Source organism: Psittacula echo (assembly GCF_963264785.1).
Source record: "Psittacula echo genome assembly, chromosome: 1".
NCBI classification, from domain to species: domain Eukaryota; kingdom Metazoa; phylum Chordata; class Aves; order Psittaciformes; family Psittacidae; genus Psittacula; species Psittacula echo.
In genome coordinates this window covers 98,438,623-98,457,865 of record NC_137735.1, presented here as the reverse complement: position 1 = coordinate 98,457,865, position 19,243 = coordinate 98,438,623, and the positions used below count along the sequence as shown (strand labels likewise).

Below are 19,243 nucleotides of genomic sequence, written 5' to 3'. Positions count from 1 at the left end.
GCATTTGTAGGGCGAAAAAAAGCCTCATTTATTCACAAATGAAATCTTATATTGGAGTGCAAGATACAGTAAACTTGAGCATGGTCTAGAAGTCACTTTGCTACAAGCAACCCAGATGATCTTTTCATGACATTAAAATTTTTTCTGTGCTGAGTCCCTATTCCTAAATAAGATCAATACTTACTTTTTTCAGAGAAGTATTTTGAGAATTAACATGGCACTTTTAACGGCTTCAACATTCACAATTGGAAAGTGCTACATAAAGTATCATAATGAGAACTGAATGCACAGCATGAATTGAAAGTACAGAAGGTTGAATAATTAAAAAAAAAATCTATTCCTAGAAGTATTTTAAGGTTGTGTGAAGACAGGTTACTATATCCTATTTTGATCAGCAAACTCCTCTAGTTCATTAAACTGAAAGAAAGGTAAGTTTAGACTGGACACAGGAACAAAATTCTGCACTGTAATGGTAGCGATGCACTGGCACAGCTTGCCCAGAAAAGCTGTGCATGTCCCATCCCTGGAAGTGTTCAAAGCCAGACTGGATGGGGCTTGGAGCAACCTGGTCTAGTGGAGGATATCTCTGTCTATGGCAGGGGTTTGGAAATCAGATGAACTTTAAGGTCCCTTCCAATCCAAACCATTCTATGCTTAAAGGTGTAGTGTGCACTTTCAAGTCCCAGCAGACTGCCACCAAGTTCAGCTGGAAAAGCTGAGAAGTTAGGTAATGAAATACTTCCACTAGACTGTCCTAACTTTAACCTCAAATCAAAACACATAGTTAAGACATAAACTAGAAATATGTGCAGTGCATGAATTGCAGAGAGGAATGTGATTATTTTTTTTTTATGTGTGTGTTCCTTCAGTTAATATTTTTAAAACATTTTTTCTAAGACTTGTAGAATATCATTGGGATTAGAAAAAAGCAGAAAAAAGTAGATTTTGTCCATCACAATGCATGTTGCAGACCAGTCATATCAGTATATGGAATGGGGATGAAAGTTTAACTGAAAATCTGTACTGTTGGTCATAAGGAGCCAAATTTTCCATCTTTTCCAAGCAGGCATTTCCTGTTGATGGTCTGTTGATTTATGTACAAGTGCTTCAAAAATCACTTGGCAGTGGGAACAGGGGGTACAGCAACTGTGAAATAAGAGTTGAGGGTTTTATTCCATGCCTCAAACTATAACTTGACAGTTCTTAAACAAGTAAGTATTCCTACTTTGCAAATATATTAATTTATCATTAAATCACTGACCTGCTAAGAAGTTTATAGAGCTTATCAGAAAATTAACTACAGAAAATTAACTACACTTACTTATAAAATAAAAATGGCCCATACTCTAGGCAGGTCAAACAAAACATAAGTGATGCAATGCACACTGCACACACATGAGTTTCTGCACCAGGAAAAAGTGTATTAGCAATTGGGCTAAGGCAGGTGTACACTAAAAAACATGTATTTCATTATTAGGACCCATTGGCGTGAATAAAGCTTAACTTACTACACTATTTACATCTTAGTTCCACACTGCTTTTTTATCAGTTGAAAACAAAATACGAAACAAGAGCTTTTCTGTTATTCATATCACTGAGATTAAAGCCATATAGTTGGCCCAGTGTACCTTCTGTCCCTCTAAAACTATTTCCATTAAAGGTATACAAATTCTGTTTCAAAAAAGGTAACAAAAGAAGAATTTCTTACACTTAATTGTATTTAAGTTGCATTGAGAACATATTTGTCCATAAAATGGAACAAGAAATTCAGTATTTGTATAAATAATGTACTTGAGATAATGAAGATGTATCCATATATATCACAAAGCCATCTGGAGCACTCTATCTCCACAAAAGGAGGGCAAAAAGGACTGTACTTTTCAACTTCCCACACAGAATGCTATTCCCGTGCTTCATGTTGTAAAAGAGGCAAAAGCTACAGCAGCTGAGTGCATGCCTCTAGTTCACAGGCCTTTTCTGTTTGGTCTAAATGCAATGTTGACACACTCTGAAGCTCAGCACCAAACACCTTTTCCATTCTCCAACAGTTTACTTGCATTTCTGCCTAAGTGCTGGTTTCTTTTGGCTTTGAAGACAAAGCTTCACCTGCAGGGTTTCATTTTTCTGCTCGACACCTTGCTGTTGATTTTCTGTTATTGCACAAAAGAACTTGCTCCAGCGCCCCTGTCACAACTGCTCCTTTGTAGTAAACGAAAGCCTTAATAATTTTATTTTGATAGTAGAGTTGATTAATTTCAACTTGTTTAATTTGTGGCCTTTGCTGAGATCTTTAGGGCTGGGAATTAGACAGCACACTGTACCACTGTACTTTGGACATTGTGGGCTTGCCAATTTGTTTCGTGCCTCATTTGTCACAAAACCTATGAAATCGTGGTCCAAAGCCAGCTTCATATTTTTCAAGGCAAGGCAAAAATGTATTTGTTTTTGTTTTAAATTAACAACTCCTGGCTAAATTCATCTAGTTTTTCAAAGTCCAAACCAAAGCGCTCACTAACAATGGGAATCTGGCAAGCAAGACAAATCCAAAGATCAGTTTAGCAGAAGAGAACAGATTGCTTCTCTCCAGTTGCAGCATAAAAGGATAAAAATACTCAATTTTAGGTATAGACACAGCATAAAGAAAAAATGAGGATGTAGAAAGGATCTATGTTTTTATAAAAAGGAAGACTTTGACATTTTCAAGATCCTACAAAACAGTACTGGTGGCCTTAAATCTTTATTCGTGAAATTAAACTAAATGTTTAAAATAGATGATTCTTAGACTGTATAGCAAATACCACTTACATCATTTAGCTTAACCTCATATGCAAAGCTTGATTCCTAGATTACAGGGTAGAAATCAACTAGTGTGCTCCTTTATTATTCAACGTTTTCTTGATATAAAGCTGTGAATGCTAGCAGACTGAAATATAACTATAGCTTTACAGAAAGCTATAGCCATATCTACTTAGCACATGAGGAAGGGCTACGAAAGGGGCTTTAGAGAATATCAAATATGACATTCTGTCACATAATTTTTCAGTCTTCCCTACAATGTTATGCACACTAGCTCCTAGTATCGGGATAGTTCTCTTTATCCTATAATCTGCATAAACTATTACACTTGATATTGGACTGGGGAGAACTGACTCAGTATCAATGACAGATAACACCTTAAAGAAAGACACTTTTATCATGCTTAGTGTAATCTGCTAGGACTTCTAAATGAACAGTTCTGGTCAATTTCTCTGTTTTTAACTCCTGTTATATGTAGTCACATGTCCTGCACACAAGATACCACTAGGCAAACCAACAACTCCCAAATCCTCTCCCTATGGAGCTTTCTCAAAAATTCCACAGACCTGCAGATCGATTTTGCCTAAAGGAACTCAAAAGCATTGTTTGGGAAGGGAGAACACAGAAAGATATACTGAATATTCTTATACAGTATCAAGACGAAGATTGCAGCGACTGCTAAAACTTGACTCATTTCTCCAATTTTTCTTAAGCAACTCACACTTCTTGTCCTCCAGGATTGTAGGGAAGCAATTACTTGCTTCAGAGGTTATTTCTGTAATTAAAGCAAATTGACCTGACTTCCAAAAAAGGAATTTCTGCTGAACTCCAGAAAGCAGTCTGAAGTTAGACTTTGCCTCAGTTAGAGCTACACCCCGCAAAGCTGCACTTTTATTTTAAAAACAGTAAAAGAATGACTCGCATATGCACAGTGGCCATATGAGCACATCTAACCTTGGAGATTTCCCTCCTTGTATTTTGAACTACGTTGACGACGTCCGGATGGGATTTACAATGGCTCAAAGCTACTATTGTTCACACTACATTAAATCTACAATATATGCAATGAGATACCATAATATTTTCACTTGGAACTTCTATTAACCCACAACTTGTCCGTATTTAATGAAATATGTAGTGCTCACAGTCTTGATTTATATGCATCACTATTTACAGTGCACGTTTATAAAAGAGGAAAAAGCACCCTAAGGAACTCATGGTTATTTTGACTTTAACAGAAAGTAAAAAGTGCCTGATTTGGCTTAGCTCAGTAACACCCCTGGAAGCCCCAGAATCTTATAGCTGGATTAGGGATGGCGACAGAAATCAGTGATGCAGCTGAAACAGCTAGCGTAAGAAATGTATTATTGCTACCAACCCCAAGCCAAAACACTCCTGCATATTTTAAAACAAGAATCACAGTCTTATTTATGTTCGTTATGTATAGAAGTATATAGAAGCAATAAGAAAGGTATGCTGAAGACCTAGAAATCAATTTTTGTCAGTGTTGTTCTAGAAATAAGTGGAGTAGAGAAGTCACACACCCAAGTGAAAATTACACAGATACTCTTGAACAGATAAACCTTTACTTATAACATAACTTCTAAATGTATTTAATTACGCAAGCTGTGTGTTAGGAAACAGTAGAAGAAGAGTGTTTTGTCCTGGAAAAAGTATACAGAAATAGCTAGCAGAAGGCAGTATATTGGTGCTCTTTACAGCTATCTTACAAGCAATCTGTTCTGTATGTTGGTCAAAATAAAATCATTGCTCCCTCCGTTCATCTACCAATTTAACATTGCGTTAGCTGAGTCATTATTTCTAGAAAAAAGCATAACTCTTTTTTTTTCTTTTAGATAACATGATCTGTATGCAGGTTATGATGAAACCAAACTTTTCCCAAAGAAACGCCCTTTGGGCATTAAACAACATAGGGCACCAATGACTTTGTAGAAATTTTCTTGTGCTACACCTGCTCCCTAAGTGTATTTGTAATAATGAACTAGCAAACTGAAAAAGGACAAGAAGGGTATTCATTTATTTTTACTAGGATTGTGCAAGCCTAAAAAAATTGTATGTATGCCAAGACCTCTACTTATGAGATCTTTCATGGTAATTTCTGTAAGAATGCTTGTAACCTATTAATAGAAAAGAAAAACATTACAAAACCTGTGCGTTCTTAACACTGAGAATATATGCTGTATTTTTCACATTGTCACTTGAAAGAGGTCTAACTTCCTTTCACCATCTAAAGAATTGTGTTTCAAAAACTACCGAAGGGATCACGTACGCTAAACCCAGTCCCTGAAAAACACATCCAGAAGAAAACAAACATCTCCTGTGGAAAGGCATGGAAACAAGAGCACACTGTAGCTACATTCTCAGGAAGTTAATGACTGGACCTCCTTTTCCCAATTCCTCCCTACAACCTTTATAGTCTTAGAAATTACTGAGTAGAACAAACCCCTACAACACCACCTGGTGTACTTTTCAGCAGTTGGTCTTGCTTCCAGGCCTGTCATGGCTCATTAAGATAGTATAGTACTTTCTCTCTGCAAGACTGTTCTCGGGGACCATAGAATTCAAGATAAAATGAGATATGGAGGTTTTATCACAAGACAGAACACGACTGTGAAATATCGTGCCAAGATTTTAGTATCTGAGAAAGCCATAGAAGAAAAACTTTCAAGGCAGGTGAAATGTCAAAACAAGCCAGTTACAAAAGATAAACATAACTTCCCAATACTTAAAACATAGAGTAAACCACAGTAAACTAACTTTGTGTGTGCCCAGATGGGGATCCTTATTTATGTAGGCTTTGCTAAAGGTTCAATTCTTTGCTTTGCAATTTATTTTTGCAAAAATTTTTGCGAGTTTTTCTGTGAAACTTTGAGATTTGAGTTTAATAGCTCTTTCACCTACGTGAATCATTTGACCAACCCATTTTGTACTGCTGCCCATAAATGAATTGTTAAGCTTTTCTGCTTATTTCTATGATTCAGGACATCCAGCATCCATTGCACTGCAAAGGAAGCAGCAGCTTGTCTCTAATGCTGCCACAACACTGAGTGTTTCAGAGCACTCAAAGGCTCATTGATAACGCAGAAGGACAGAAAGGAGAACAGGCTTCATTCCTTAATTGCCAAGAGAAAAAAAGCACAAAAGAGATTATGTTTTCTCTCAAGCTTTCACCTGAATTAACAAATAATAGCAGAAGCCATCAAATTTGAAAGTAACCAAGATCTACAATTACATTTATGAAAAGCCTGATATTTCATTACAGTGAGGAGGACTACAGAGTTAAAAAAATCTGGCTTTTCAATAACCTTTAGCCTTAAAAGGCACACAATATATCTATACGCTATATTTCAGCTTTCCTATCGGATTCTGCATGATTCATTTCAAGATTAACAGCACTTCCAAGGTCAATTTATTTCCAATTATTTAAATGTAATGTCTGTACTGTTCAGCAATTACAAATGGGTAATTTTTCACATTTCAGTCTACTGCAATGGGACTTTTTACAACTTAAATGTCAAAATCTAACCATATGTAATTAAAATAAACATATATAATAATGTATTTTATATTTGATAATTAAAAAGGACAAAACAGTGGTAACAAGATACTGTTGCACTAATTTTCACTGTGCACCCAGAAAAAGACATTTTAAAGGAAAAAAAATATAAGCTTATAGAGGAAAAAATGGGACTGGTGCAGATGCACTTGTTCAGCTCTGCCCCAGGCAGGAAATCCTATGGACGTGGAGTGCCCCCTGTGGGAATTCAGCTTATTTAATTTCACACAAAGTAATTATAGGAGGTGTTTTGGTACCATTGCTGCAATCACATGGTAGCCTGATACACCCACAGACCTTATAGTCCAGTCCAGTATGATGCAGAGTCTGTGCTGTGCTGGGCCTAGAAAATCATACCTTGCAGATGATATGTATTACTGCATAATAGCAATGACAACAAATGCAAAGTGATGTCAAACTACAGAGACAACTGTTTATACATGTAGACATACACATCCTTCTGCAATCACTTTTGCTCTGGAGAACTTCTGATAAACCACAGGCATAAACCATAATTTCCTCTAATGAAAAAGAAAACCCTAAGCCCTTTAATTTCCAAGAAGACAGTTTCTGATGAGCTGACAAGTTATCACTGGATGGACATTAATACTTTTCTTTTTTTTCTGGTCAGTTCACCATGGGTACACATAACCTGAAATATTTTTGTTTGGTTAAACTGTTTGCTGCATTTGAAATTATTTCACACCTCATTTAGGATCAACTGAAATTACTTTTCTGGCAAATAAACTATGTGCCAATTAATCAGTTTCAAGCTTATACCTCCAGACAATACTGCTTTACTGCTGAGAGGATGAACTTTTCAAAAGATAAATAACCTTAGCTTCCACTGACTTCATTTTCACTTGTGAATGTTCCTGTGTGTGTGATTTTTCTTATCTGACAGCCAGAAAATGAACACATGCACTTATCAACCATCTATCAAATATTTTTAAGTCACCTTCACATCATGTAGGAAAGCTATAGCAGAGATAAGGATGAACAGTCTTCCTGCATAGCATTGGCTAGGTTGGCATCTTATTTTTAATAGTAGCCCTCATGTAGCTCTCAGCAGGCCTTCCAAGCCCAAGATGAAACAAAGAAGGAATACAATAAACAGCTTCACTAAGCTACACAGGCCTGGTTCATCTCTGATCACCACCTACATTCTGTATCAAACAGAACACTGTATGTGGGCAGTACTCATATAATTAGAGACTATAATGATAAATATTCAAAAGACCACTCATGTAAAGCCACATAAGAAATCAAACAACATTTTTTGACAGCTTGATTTTGAAACATAAGTTACGTTCTAGTATAACAATTCATTTGTCTCTAATAGCCTTGATTATTTTTTAAAGAAGAAAGAGGATAGTAAATTATTCTCGGACAAGCAATAATCTTTTCTTTGTGTGCCAGCAGGATGAAGGATTCAGCTCTGAAGCGCCAACTACATTATGTAAGTCTGCATCCCTTGAATTATAGGGCTAGCAGCAATTGCAATTAGCAAGAGAAGGCATAATTCAGGAAAGGGCTGTTGGACAGTTTTCCAGGTCTGAAAGAACAGATTGAGAAATGCTCCAACTGGGACTTTTCAACCCCAAAGCAGATGACTAGGAAGAGCCTTCTGGTCCTTCTGACCATAAAAAAAGGCCTGCCTAATGAAAAAAAAGCAACCAAAAAACCAAACCAATCTCTTCTCTACATGCAGACACAGTGTCTGTTCCCCTTCCCTGTAAGCAGTGTCCGTTCGCTGCTACGGTTTTAGCAATTGCATGAGCTTGGCCCCAGATTAGACTTTGTGCTCGGTTATTTTCACACACTGCCAAAATTTGCTGACAACACCAGGAGAAAAAAAAAGGGAAAGGAAAACCGGTGATTTTCAACAGTTTATAACTCAGCTCAGCCTAAGCAGGTTTTTATGGGACAAAGAACAGAGATTTCTCTGTAGACAGCACTTTATTCCTGCCTAATTTAAAAGATTTGCTGTGAATGATGGAAACATTAGAACTTCTTAAAGAAAACATAACAAAACAAAAAATCCTAGCAGCTCACTGGTATTTTTTTACAGTAGATCAGGTCTGGTGATACAAATAGAGAGTCCATTATCTACCTCTTTTATAATTATTTACAACACAGCTGGTATTTTTTTTTTTTAGGAAAATGAAAATATTAGACTTAAAGGAAGAGGGCTTCAAAACGCACAGTATTTCTTTAAGGAGTGAAATTTCTTCCTTGGAATAATTCACACATGGGCTATTCTAGCGCCACAGAATTCCCTAAGGAGTGTGAAATGATCTCGGAGTTACAGAGTCAGTAGTAAACACAAGTTCTACTCTAAGAAACAGTATTTTAAATATATATTTTCACTACCATAATATCTAACAACTTCCTATTAAAACCCAGAGGTAACTTTCTGGAGTCCTCTTGTTGCTTTAACACTTTCTTTCAGTCCTTATCTAGAATCTCCTAAAGCAGCATTTCCTAAGCTATTTTTCTTTTATGCTCCCCTGCCCCATTTGGCTGACTGCAAGGCCCAGGCTGTTAAACTTACCCCTCTATCAAATCTCAAATTTAATCAGTACTGCTTTTGAGTACCTCTAACTTTTCGCAGTGAAGCATGCCCTAAAACTTGGGAAACAATACATATATGTACTGGTGTCCCAGCCTGTGGCAGGAGGGTTGGAACTAGATGATCTTAAGGTCCTTTCCAACCCTAACTATTCTATGATTCTATCTTTGAACAGTATCTGTGCAACAGTTATTGTTTCCATTAGGGATACCAAAACTAGCTAACTGCTTCACAAAATTGATCACTTGTTCAATTACTCTTATTTTTGAGTTAAAACATTTTAACAACATTAGAAACTTTTTGCAGAACTAGAAAACAGATGACAGGAGTGCTTTTCATAAAAGGAATAGGCTGGGAAAGTAGCGAAACAAAGAATATACTGGAATTTCTGTATATAAATGCAAGATATTTAATTGACTGGGAGTCCTCAGTAGAGACTTGTTTGCAACACATCCTCATGGTGAGGGTGAGTTTTTAAAGTATGGATGCCTTTGGCAGCTTTATAGAACTTTAAGACAGACCAGCTATGACTAAAACACGCTTAGCTAGTTAACTATACAAACGTAATGCTTTTTCCATCTTTCTCTCCATGTGCTGACAGCATTACCATTCTCTCCAGTGTTCTTCTTCCTCCTGAGGCACAATGGATCTACCAGTTTATGCAGTCCTGATACTACATTTCAGTACAACAGCTTTCCAACAATAACTTACTTAGCTAAGAGAGGTCATCACTTATAAAAAGAGAGTAGTTATATTAAAGGCTCTAGAGCTACACAATTCCAAATTAATTTCAGGATATACTGTACACTACGTGTATATTTTAATGAGAAGGTTTGGCAGAGCAGTTTGGCAAAAGAAAGTTCTGCCAAGTGATTGGATATGGGATATATCCCCAGTTGTTTTGGATTCCCACATCACCTTAAGAACTATTCTTCCCATCCCCCAACACACCAACTCTCAAGGCAGTCAAATTTATAGCTCAATAAAATTTTTTATTAAAAATAAAAAGTGTGGCTTCTAAGTACTTCAGTCTTCCAACGTCCTTATGCCAGGTCTAGATCAGACTGTTGTAGCTGAATATAAAGCTGGGGAGGCTTGGCCCACTTTATACAAGCACTCCTAAGTTAAAGTTTCAAGATCTAAGCCATCTCTCTTTCCATTCTGTAACAGCTGTTTTTCTATCCTTTCATTAAGAAAAAAAAGAAAAAAAGAAAAAGAAAAGAAAAGAAAAGGAAAGAGACCAGTGCAGAAAAGTTAAATAAATAAATAATGGTTCACAAAACCACAGTGAAGGAACCACTGCTGGTCCTGCCAATAAAAATGTTCCTTCTCTTCAGGGCTGGCTAAGCAACTGAAAGTGTTTCTAATGAACTGCTGGCAGCACTATCCATCACTGCACTAAATAGATTCATGTCTCCCTAAACTAAGGATAACTATTCATCTATAATGCACAGTCAGAAATTAGGAAGTATTTAAGCCTTAGAAGTCTAATTCCTCATTTTTCCCCACTCCTCAAAGCTTGGTTTTATTCACGCTTCCTGATGTAAAGATGATGAGAGAAGTCCAACCAGATATCTGCAGTCTGATTTTAGCATTACAACCACCTAACATTACGTTTATCTCTTCCCTCTTTCTTTTTTGTCATTTGTTACACTGACTTGTGTCTTACCTTAGAGTAAATTATCAGCTACTTGAAACAAGATGGTACATTCACAAGACACACAAAATATCTGAGTTCCAATAACTGTTTAGGATCTCTGAAGATGCTATTGTGCAAATAATAGTAGTCTACTGCACACAGTTAAAAGGAAGAAATGTTTTTGAGCTGTATCAGAAGTGTGAAAGTCAGGTAGGCAATCCCTGGTCAGAAGTCACTTCTGAAAGTTCAACTGATTACATAGATAGATGCTGTCTACAGAGACATATTCATGCAGTGGCTGTCTTTAGAACACCAGCGATCAGAGGAGAATCCAGAGCTATCAACAAAACATGCCTACAAATAATTAAAAGAAACACTTACTTCATTTCCAGAACTTCTTCCAAATGTTTCCTTCTTTCAGCTCGTAGGTTGGTCAAGTGGGTTTCCTTCTCAGCCAAAGACTGTTGCGTAGAGGACAATTTTGCTTTCATAGACTCCAGCTCCTGCTTCACCTTCTCCATGGCCATCATCAGCTCTTCTACCTAAAACATTTTTTGGGAAGGCGGGAGTAGAGAAAAATAGTGTAATGTGATCAGCTGGAACTCATTGAAAGTCACAACTAAATTGGAGGACAAAGACTACCAGTGCATGCACACTGCATGATGCTTCTGTAGACTGGAAGTATCATCTACTGCTGTGGACAGTACATCTACACTTGACTGAAGCAACATCACAGTCTGTGAATTAACAGTCTGGTCACTGGAACGTTACCATTACAGTACCAAATTACAACTCTTCAGCTCTTCAGTATTTCTATTTTAGAAAATGTACCACAAGGGTAAACAGATGTTCTGTATATATTAAAATTAGCCCACAAAAATGCTAGGTATTAAATAGAATACACTGACAATATAGCAGAATAATAGAAAACTTTCCCTGGAAATTATGCCTAAAAAGAAACGACATATGCACTTTAAAAATGAAGACAGTTTCTGAAACAAGGAGAGTACTTGGTTCCCACGAAGATGTAAGTAAGGCTACTTCCCTCAAGGTATCTGCTGAACAATGCTTATATGCATGTTTTGTGATATAGCAACATAAAAGACATTCAAAGAGTTACTGATGGCACACAAGGCCAGCAGAACAATGCTCATATCTTTGACATGTGGGAAGGGTTCAGAATTCACATGATTGCAAATTCTAGCATATATATTACACAGATTAACACAGTCTTATTTGATTTTGCAGTTGGAGCAGGTTCAGCCTCAGCTAAATTTTATCATTAATTATCATGCAAAACCACAAAATGCTCAAGTATAGCCACATGTAACACACAAAAGCCTCTGGATATTCTTTTAATAGTTTTACAATAATGCTCGATGGATCTTCTTTTTCTGTCACAACCAAGCGTTCATAAACAATTTTATAATGTGCTTTGAATGGGAGAAACTCAGATGCTACTGGTGCACACGATCAAAAATTTGTATAAATTTAGTATGATGATAGAGCACTGCATGCCATTCATATCCCTGCTTAACAGTCAACTTATGCTCCCATCCTGGAAATGAATCACTGAAATTATATTAAACTCAATTTTTACTTATATGTTTTCACAAAGGGAGTTAGACACATCACTCGCTATACAGGTGTTGGAGATGCAAGGTATGAAACGTACCACCCCTTGCTTGAATAAATCCTGTACTCCTAAAGGCAGAGCTAATGACTCAGAACAAACACAGATAACAAGACTGGTTTTCATCCTCAACTAGTGATAGAGCAAGAAACATTGCCATTCTGAATTAGCAAGTTTATAAAAGACTAGCATAGACATTGTGCAGTATTTACTGTGGAAAGCCTATCTACTTCCACTCAAATGCAGCTGACAAGCAGTATTCTTCTTATGCCCACCAATTAAGGAAAATTTTAAATATGTAGTTATCAAAAACTATTCAAAATGTACAGCCAAGAGTTCATCCAGTAACCAACAGATGGAGGAGAATTTCAGTGTCACATAGTCCAAACTGGCTAGCATGCATATAATAACCAAAATTTGCCTGTCTTATTAGTGTTTAGTGAAGAAAACAAGATCACAAACTCTGCCATTTTTTAAAGCAAAGAGAAAACTCCATAAAACGAAATAGAGAAATATATTAGAAAAGAATACAAAGAAAATCTGCAGAAACAATAAGTAGCAAAAATACTACAAGGATGGAAACTAATACTTAGAAAGACAAAAATAGCAACATGCTGGGGAAGTGAAGGTGTATTAGTGTATCAGCTTCTAGTCTATCAGCTTCCACTTCCTCTGGGTGGATCAGAATGACCTACATAAACATTTTCCTTTTTAAACGGAGAGGGGTCACGCCAACTACAAAAGCCTCTCCTTGTAACAGAAAATAACCTCAAATAAACAAGCCCCCAGCCAACTGCAACAATCAAAACGGCCTGTGTCAATCTGTCTGTTGCCAAGACAAAACAATCTTTGAAGCAATGTTTTTTCCATAATGAGGTTTGAAAGATCTCTGACATCCTTCATTCCATTCCCAGTCATCAAGGTTTGTGATGCTAACACTGAAGGACTGATTTACTTGATGCAGATATGTAGCGTAGCAACTCTGTGCTCTTAAAAGATGCAATGAGGCTAGAGGCCGGTATCTAGACCAAGGGTCCTGGTGCTAGATGGCAAGGTCTAACTCTGCAGGAGTACTTTGTAGTAGTGGTTATTGCAGGTACTTAATCATTTTCTCATCACTTAGTTTGCTAATTCTTTTAATTCTGAGGTTATATTCTGTATTTTTGCAGGTTAACAGAAAACTGATCTAACAGTGTATAAAAAAATGGTTGGAATGCAAGTAGCTTTTAAACTGTGCCAAAACTTAGTTTACAGAACAGCCATTACCTCCCATCCTCTCCTGCAAGTACCATTTATCATGCGATTTGCTAAAGAAAAAATACACCAAAATAGTGATGATTGTATTCACAACAAAGACTTTGTTGTTCAGATTCATCAAGTTGTAGATATTCCATGGGATCATTTCAATTAAACTTCTACAAAACGAAACATTTTATTTGGCAGCTTATGGATCTTAGTGCAGACCTTTCTGTATATGTCCCAGTAAGCAGTCCTGTGAGAAACAGTACAGGAATATTCATTGGAAGTAAACTGCTTGCAAAGCACATCTAATGTAGCCTACATAAAAAGCTTCAAATCTACCCTTGACTTTTTTTGTCCTGAGAGCAGCTAATTATATAATAAAGAAAAGGTATTTGTCAAGAACCAGAGTTCTTGCACTCTGAGACATTTCCAGAGACATGCTGTTGACATTTTCAATTTAACTGCAGATAAGCTTCTGCTCTATCAATTGTAACTAGAAAGTTTCCATTTCAGAAGGTGCAGAGAGTACACTCTTGCTCCTCCTTTCTCTCTGCTCAAATGATACCATATAAAGCAGAGTATATCTTTGACTATCTATGACTTACCCATGATTCAGTTCTCTGTAGACTGGCCTGAAAGGTCTCTATGTATTCTGAGTAGGATGTATCTGCAGAGAACTTAAATGAAGACCATTTTTTCATTGATTTCAGGCCTCAAGTGACCTGACCAGGTGACAGCTTATCTTTAAGGAAGAATATGAAGCTGAATGAAGTTTCCATTAGAGGAGAGAGTTCCTGAGAGATTGAACAAACTATGTGAAGAAGGGCAAACTATGTCAATTAGATCAGCATGCGATTCACAGCACCAGAAAAGGAAAATGTCAACATAGGACAATTTTTTTTACATAGTATTACATCTCCTTAGAGAGAATGAAAGCAAGGTGGAGAGAAAAAGCAATACAACAGAAGTTTATCTACCCTATCAACGGCAGCTTGTAAAGAAATAGAAGAAATGATGTAATACCAAAAAAATGACCTTTTCATTACGCTATCTACTATCTTAACCTCCCTGCTTTACAAACTCTAATTTCAGGCTCCTTTGATGCAACTGTAAATAAGCAAATAGGCTTTTGCACTGACATACAGTTAACACATTACCTCCAAGTATGTTGTGTTTCCAGTAAGCTTTCCAGGCTACTGGGTAACGTGAGGCCAAGGACCTCCAAAGACCTTGGTCAAGTTCCTCAAAGTCAGTAAAACTGAGAAAGGGATTAAATATGGAAAATATTCATGAGGATGAACCTCTGTACTAGCTCTTGGAAAGACTACCGACTATTAGGATCACAAGCTCAAATTCACACCTCTTATGTGAGGTTCTCCTCACAATGCACTACTGAAAATATCAGAGACACAGCAGATATTTCAGGCAAGGAAGAAGGCTACATCAACTGATGTGGTTGGTAGTGGTTGCCTCTTAAAATCAGAGCCCAAAGATCAATCCAGACAGACAGGCTAACTAAAGCAGCCTCAGGATCCTCAAATGCTTCAGTGCGTTTAAATTACAATGTAATGGCAGCTACTTTTTTCTTCCCACTGTGAACTTCTTCCTCAGTGATAAAGGATCACCTGAAGAGCACTTTAATACTGCACAGAGAACTGAAAAAGGTCTTCCCTCTCAGGAAGTTAGTTCTGGAGCTTGATTTTCTGCCTACATCTTTTCAGAGAACCAGAGCAAGTTTGTGTCATCATCCAAGCAACAAATACATCATGAATGCTGCTAATATGATGTAATTCACCACAGTGTTACCGTGCCAATATAAAAAGACAATGGAAAAAGCCATCAATACGGGAAAAAAAAAAAGAGCAAAATGTTATGCACTTGAAAAAAAACACTTGCAGGGGCAGGGGATCTGTTCTGAAATGGTGACCCATGCAGCCCACGTTTATATGCTATGTGCATATCAAGAACAAGGAAAAGGCTAAAGAACACCCTTTACAGACACAGCAAGGAAAATTTTTCAGTCTCAAGTAATAGTATATGAATGCATTTACAGTTCGAATGTATAGGACTAGCTTAAATAGTATTTATTAAGGGTAGCAAATCACTGGTACACTATATAAAAAATACTTAATGTTAAATAAGGCTTTTCCCCATGTAGAGATTAGCAATCTTTGCACTTCTCTCTGTTACTAACAGGATATGATTGACTTTCTGGGCTGCAAACACACATTGCCAGCTCATGTCTGGTTTTTCATCCACAAATATCCCCAAGTCCTTCTCCACAGGACTGCTCTCAATCCATTCTTCCATCTGTACTGATATGGGCATTTATTGCCTTGAACGAGGTACAGGATCTTGCACTTGGTTTCTTAAACTTCAGGAGGTTTTTCACTGATTCAGCTAGTTTCAACCATCCAGATGGTCCAAAGTATCTGTTAGTCTTGTTATTTTTCCTCCCTTGATCTTACCTTTTTTTTGATCAAGCACGGAAGACTGCACATCAGCCCATAATTAAAAGTCTCAATGGGCATGACAAAGGGACTTGACTATTGCTCTAAGAACTCTCATGCTAAATCGGAGACACAGTACTTCAGGTGCACTGATACAAGGGAAACTCACAGTTTCATGTTTAACTACGTGCCTGAAAACAGACATATTTTCATGCTTCTGATTGAAGCAAAGAAACTATATCTTTCAATATGCATACACACAGAGTGGGCTATGGGGTAGCTGTTCATGTTCATTACTGTCTCAGGCAGAATACAAATGCTGAAATTTTAGAGAATACAGATACAAATACCAACACAAAGAAGTGACTTTCCATCGTCATTGTATAAATGAATCAGTAGAAATCTTATTTTCAAAACCACCTCAGCAGACTAACTTGTGTATTTAAAATTATTAGCTTTCTAAACATAGACCTTTCTTGCATAAACATGAAATCAGCATTACAAGACAAAATGTACTAGAAATCTGTACGTTCGCCCAAAATGAAGTAGGCCAGCAAAACAACGCCTCGCAATTACAAGTCAGTAGTAAAAAACGCTACAAGGACTGAAAAAAAAAGAAAATCTAACATTTCTCAAAGTGTCACTCCCTGTCTCAGAGGAAAGTCTCCTCCTTTCCCACAGTTCTTTTTGAGTTTCTGAACTGTTTTCATTTCACTGTGTACATTACTGAAATGAGAAAGGGACTGCAAATTTCTTCATTATCTTGTACTTAGTTGAACTGATTAGACTGCAGGGCAGAGAGAAGGGAAAGAAACAGACATGAAAAGAAAGACAAAAAGACAAGAGTTCTGGCTCCATACAAACTTGTTTGGATCCCAGAAAAATTTCCCAGAACAGATGTTAAGACATGGAAAAAGCACAGGCCAGACTTGGGACTTAAGCATGTAATTTAACTGCCTCAAGTAACATATTACAGGGAGAAAGCATTGAGTCTGACATAACTTGGATTGCCAACAGGACCAGATGGTTTGCTTAAATCACAAGCTAATAAACCTTTACACAAAATAAGAGGGAAATGAATTACGGTTTCATCATAGCCCCATTTTCGTTAAAGCAGTAGGGTGGCTTTAGGTACTCTTAAAGACTCTATCCAAGACACTTAACTAAATTCCTGGCTATTCTGAATTAAAGAAACAACTTCCAAATTCTTATAGATATTGGGAAAGCTGTTAGGCATAGCTTTTTGAAAGCTAAAAATATCAGAGGAAAATGAGAGAAATAAGTAAGCAGTGACAAGAAAAATCTCTTCTCCCCTTGACAAAATTAAAATGCAATTTCTGATTTGTAAGGTAAGGACAGCCCTCAACTATGAGAACAGCTGAAAGCTGTGCCACACTGACAGCAGAAGGGTATGGAGCAGAATGTCTCTGCCCTACCACACAGGCTGGAGCTCTGGCTCCAATTCAAGCCCCTCTTACTCACAACCAGTGCATGAGTCTGCATACGCCTGTAGGGGTACAGAGGATTGCATCACGGCTGCTGGCTTCTCCACTATGACAATGCGACCACCACTAATCCTTTTGAAGCAGATATATAAGGCGTTAAGATCCTTTACCTTAATTTATATTCTGTAATTGCAGGCACTCTAAAGATACACTAAGGTGAACAGATGTTCACCTAAAAAGAGCATTCTTCCCTACACTATACACATCAACCTATACTACTGCTTCACTTATTCTGAGTGGCCACTATTAAAAAACTGAAAAACATTGCCACAGGATCCTATGCAGACAAATGAAAAACTTTTTTTCTTCACAAGCTGGAATTCCTTAGCTGAAGATCCAATCTAAAGACACTTGGAAATAAACACAGCAGAATATTGTGCTACAATTAAGATGTTTCTATACATCACATTTACCTTCATCTCAAAGTGGATGCCAGATTTATAGCATGCCTTTTGCCAAGGTCAACCGTGTACAGCATCAGAGGGCTCTGTCAGACTGCACACAGAGGAGTTCTATTTTGTTTGCAACAGAGGGGAGTTAGTATCTGGTGGATTATTGGTTTTCCCGAGAAAAGGCAAGATTTTTCTGATAATCTGTAATATACAGCAGTACTTTTAGGGATGAATTTTGTGTTTATTTACATTAGTTTGTAAAGACTTAAGTCTTTGTGCCTCTGTTTTTCAGGTTGTTACGATTTTGCACGTTCAGCATCCCTGTTAAAATACAGTGTTTTGGTGGCTTAAAAGAACTGGTGCCACTGTCCTATTCTTACATTATTATTTGGGAAAAAGGAGAGGAGAAAGAGAACAAAAGACTATGGTCTGAAAAGCTGCAGGATACTGTAGTTGAATGCAAATTTTCTTATCACTCTTAGTTCATGACTCTTGGTTTCATGAGTTGGCCTTTCAACAAAATCTTTCATTATAAAAAAAGCACCTGATAATGAAGAGAAGTTAATACTCTGTACTGATCCTTACTCTCTCTCCACTGATAGATCTAGGCAATGAAGAGCACTAAAATTAGACTGATCAGATACCTGACATTACCATGTTACTCCTACAGAAGCCACAGAAATAGAAATATGTAAGTCTTTGTCAAGGATTACGTTACTTGAGTATCAATCAACAGTGCTTTTTGCTTATACTTGGAGAGCACTGAGCTCTTGTATGAAGGAGGAGGAATCAAAATTCACAGATGTTTGGAAAAGAGCAAACTACTGAGCCGCCAGACTTCAGGACTGATTAAGTCACAGCTGTGTCCTGTTAGGATGTTTGGAGGTAGATTTGACAGTTCTATCTCCCAAACAAGGGCCATAACCCATATAAATAAGCAACAGCCTACTGCTGGGACAAGAGCTCTTGAGAAAGAAGCAGTAATTGTGTCTGCTTAACAGATACAAAATATTTGAGTCAGGCCTGGTAATAAATGTATATATAATCCTGATTTCTATTTACAACAGAGACCTGATGTAGTCTCTGGTATCTGAAGACTATAACAAGTTACAATTTTATTTCTGCATTTCCCTCAAGTGGAACAATTGTCCTACAAAATATTTTCGTTATGCTTTTTAACCCTTGTAACCATACCAAAGAAAGCTGTCCTGCCTTATGTTACATGGATCTGTAAACTTAGGAAACTGTCTTGTGTTTATTTCCTGTGGCTAGCAATGAATCTCTCCAGCCCCTCAGGAACAGAGCAGCAACCACTAAGGATAATAAACAACCTTCCAAAAAATCTAGATTTTTATCACCTTTTAAATATCTCTACAGAAGCAGAAAGACTAGAATATAGCCCATTCTCCACAGTTTTGTACATACTCATTCAGCATA

At 37.1% G+C, this 19,243-nt stretch overlaps 1 protein-coding gene across 1 annotated transcript in view; it reads right to left on the bottom strand.

The window, feature by feature from the left end:
- ERC1 (ELKS/RAB6-interacting/CAST family member 1) overlaps nucleotides 1-19,243 on the bottom strand; it is a 286,136-nt gene that overhangs the window by 85,109 nt on the left and 181,784 nt on the right. Inside the window, exon 15 of the mRNA XM_080623933.1 lies at nucleotides 10,966-11,126. Coding sequence (XP_080480059.1) covers nucleotides 10,966-11,126 — 161 coding nt within the window. The remainder of the gene's footprint in view (nucleotides 1-10,965; nucleotides 11,127-19,243) is intronic.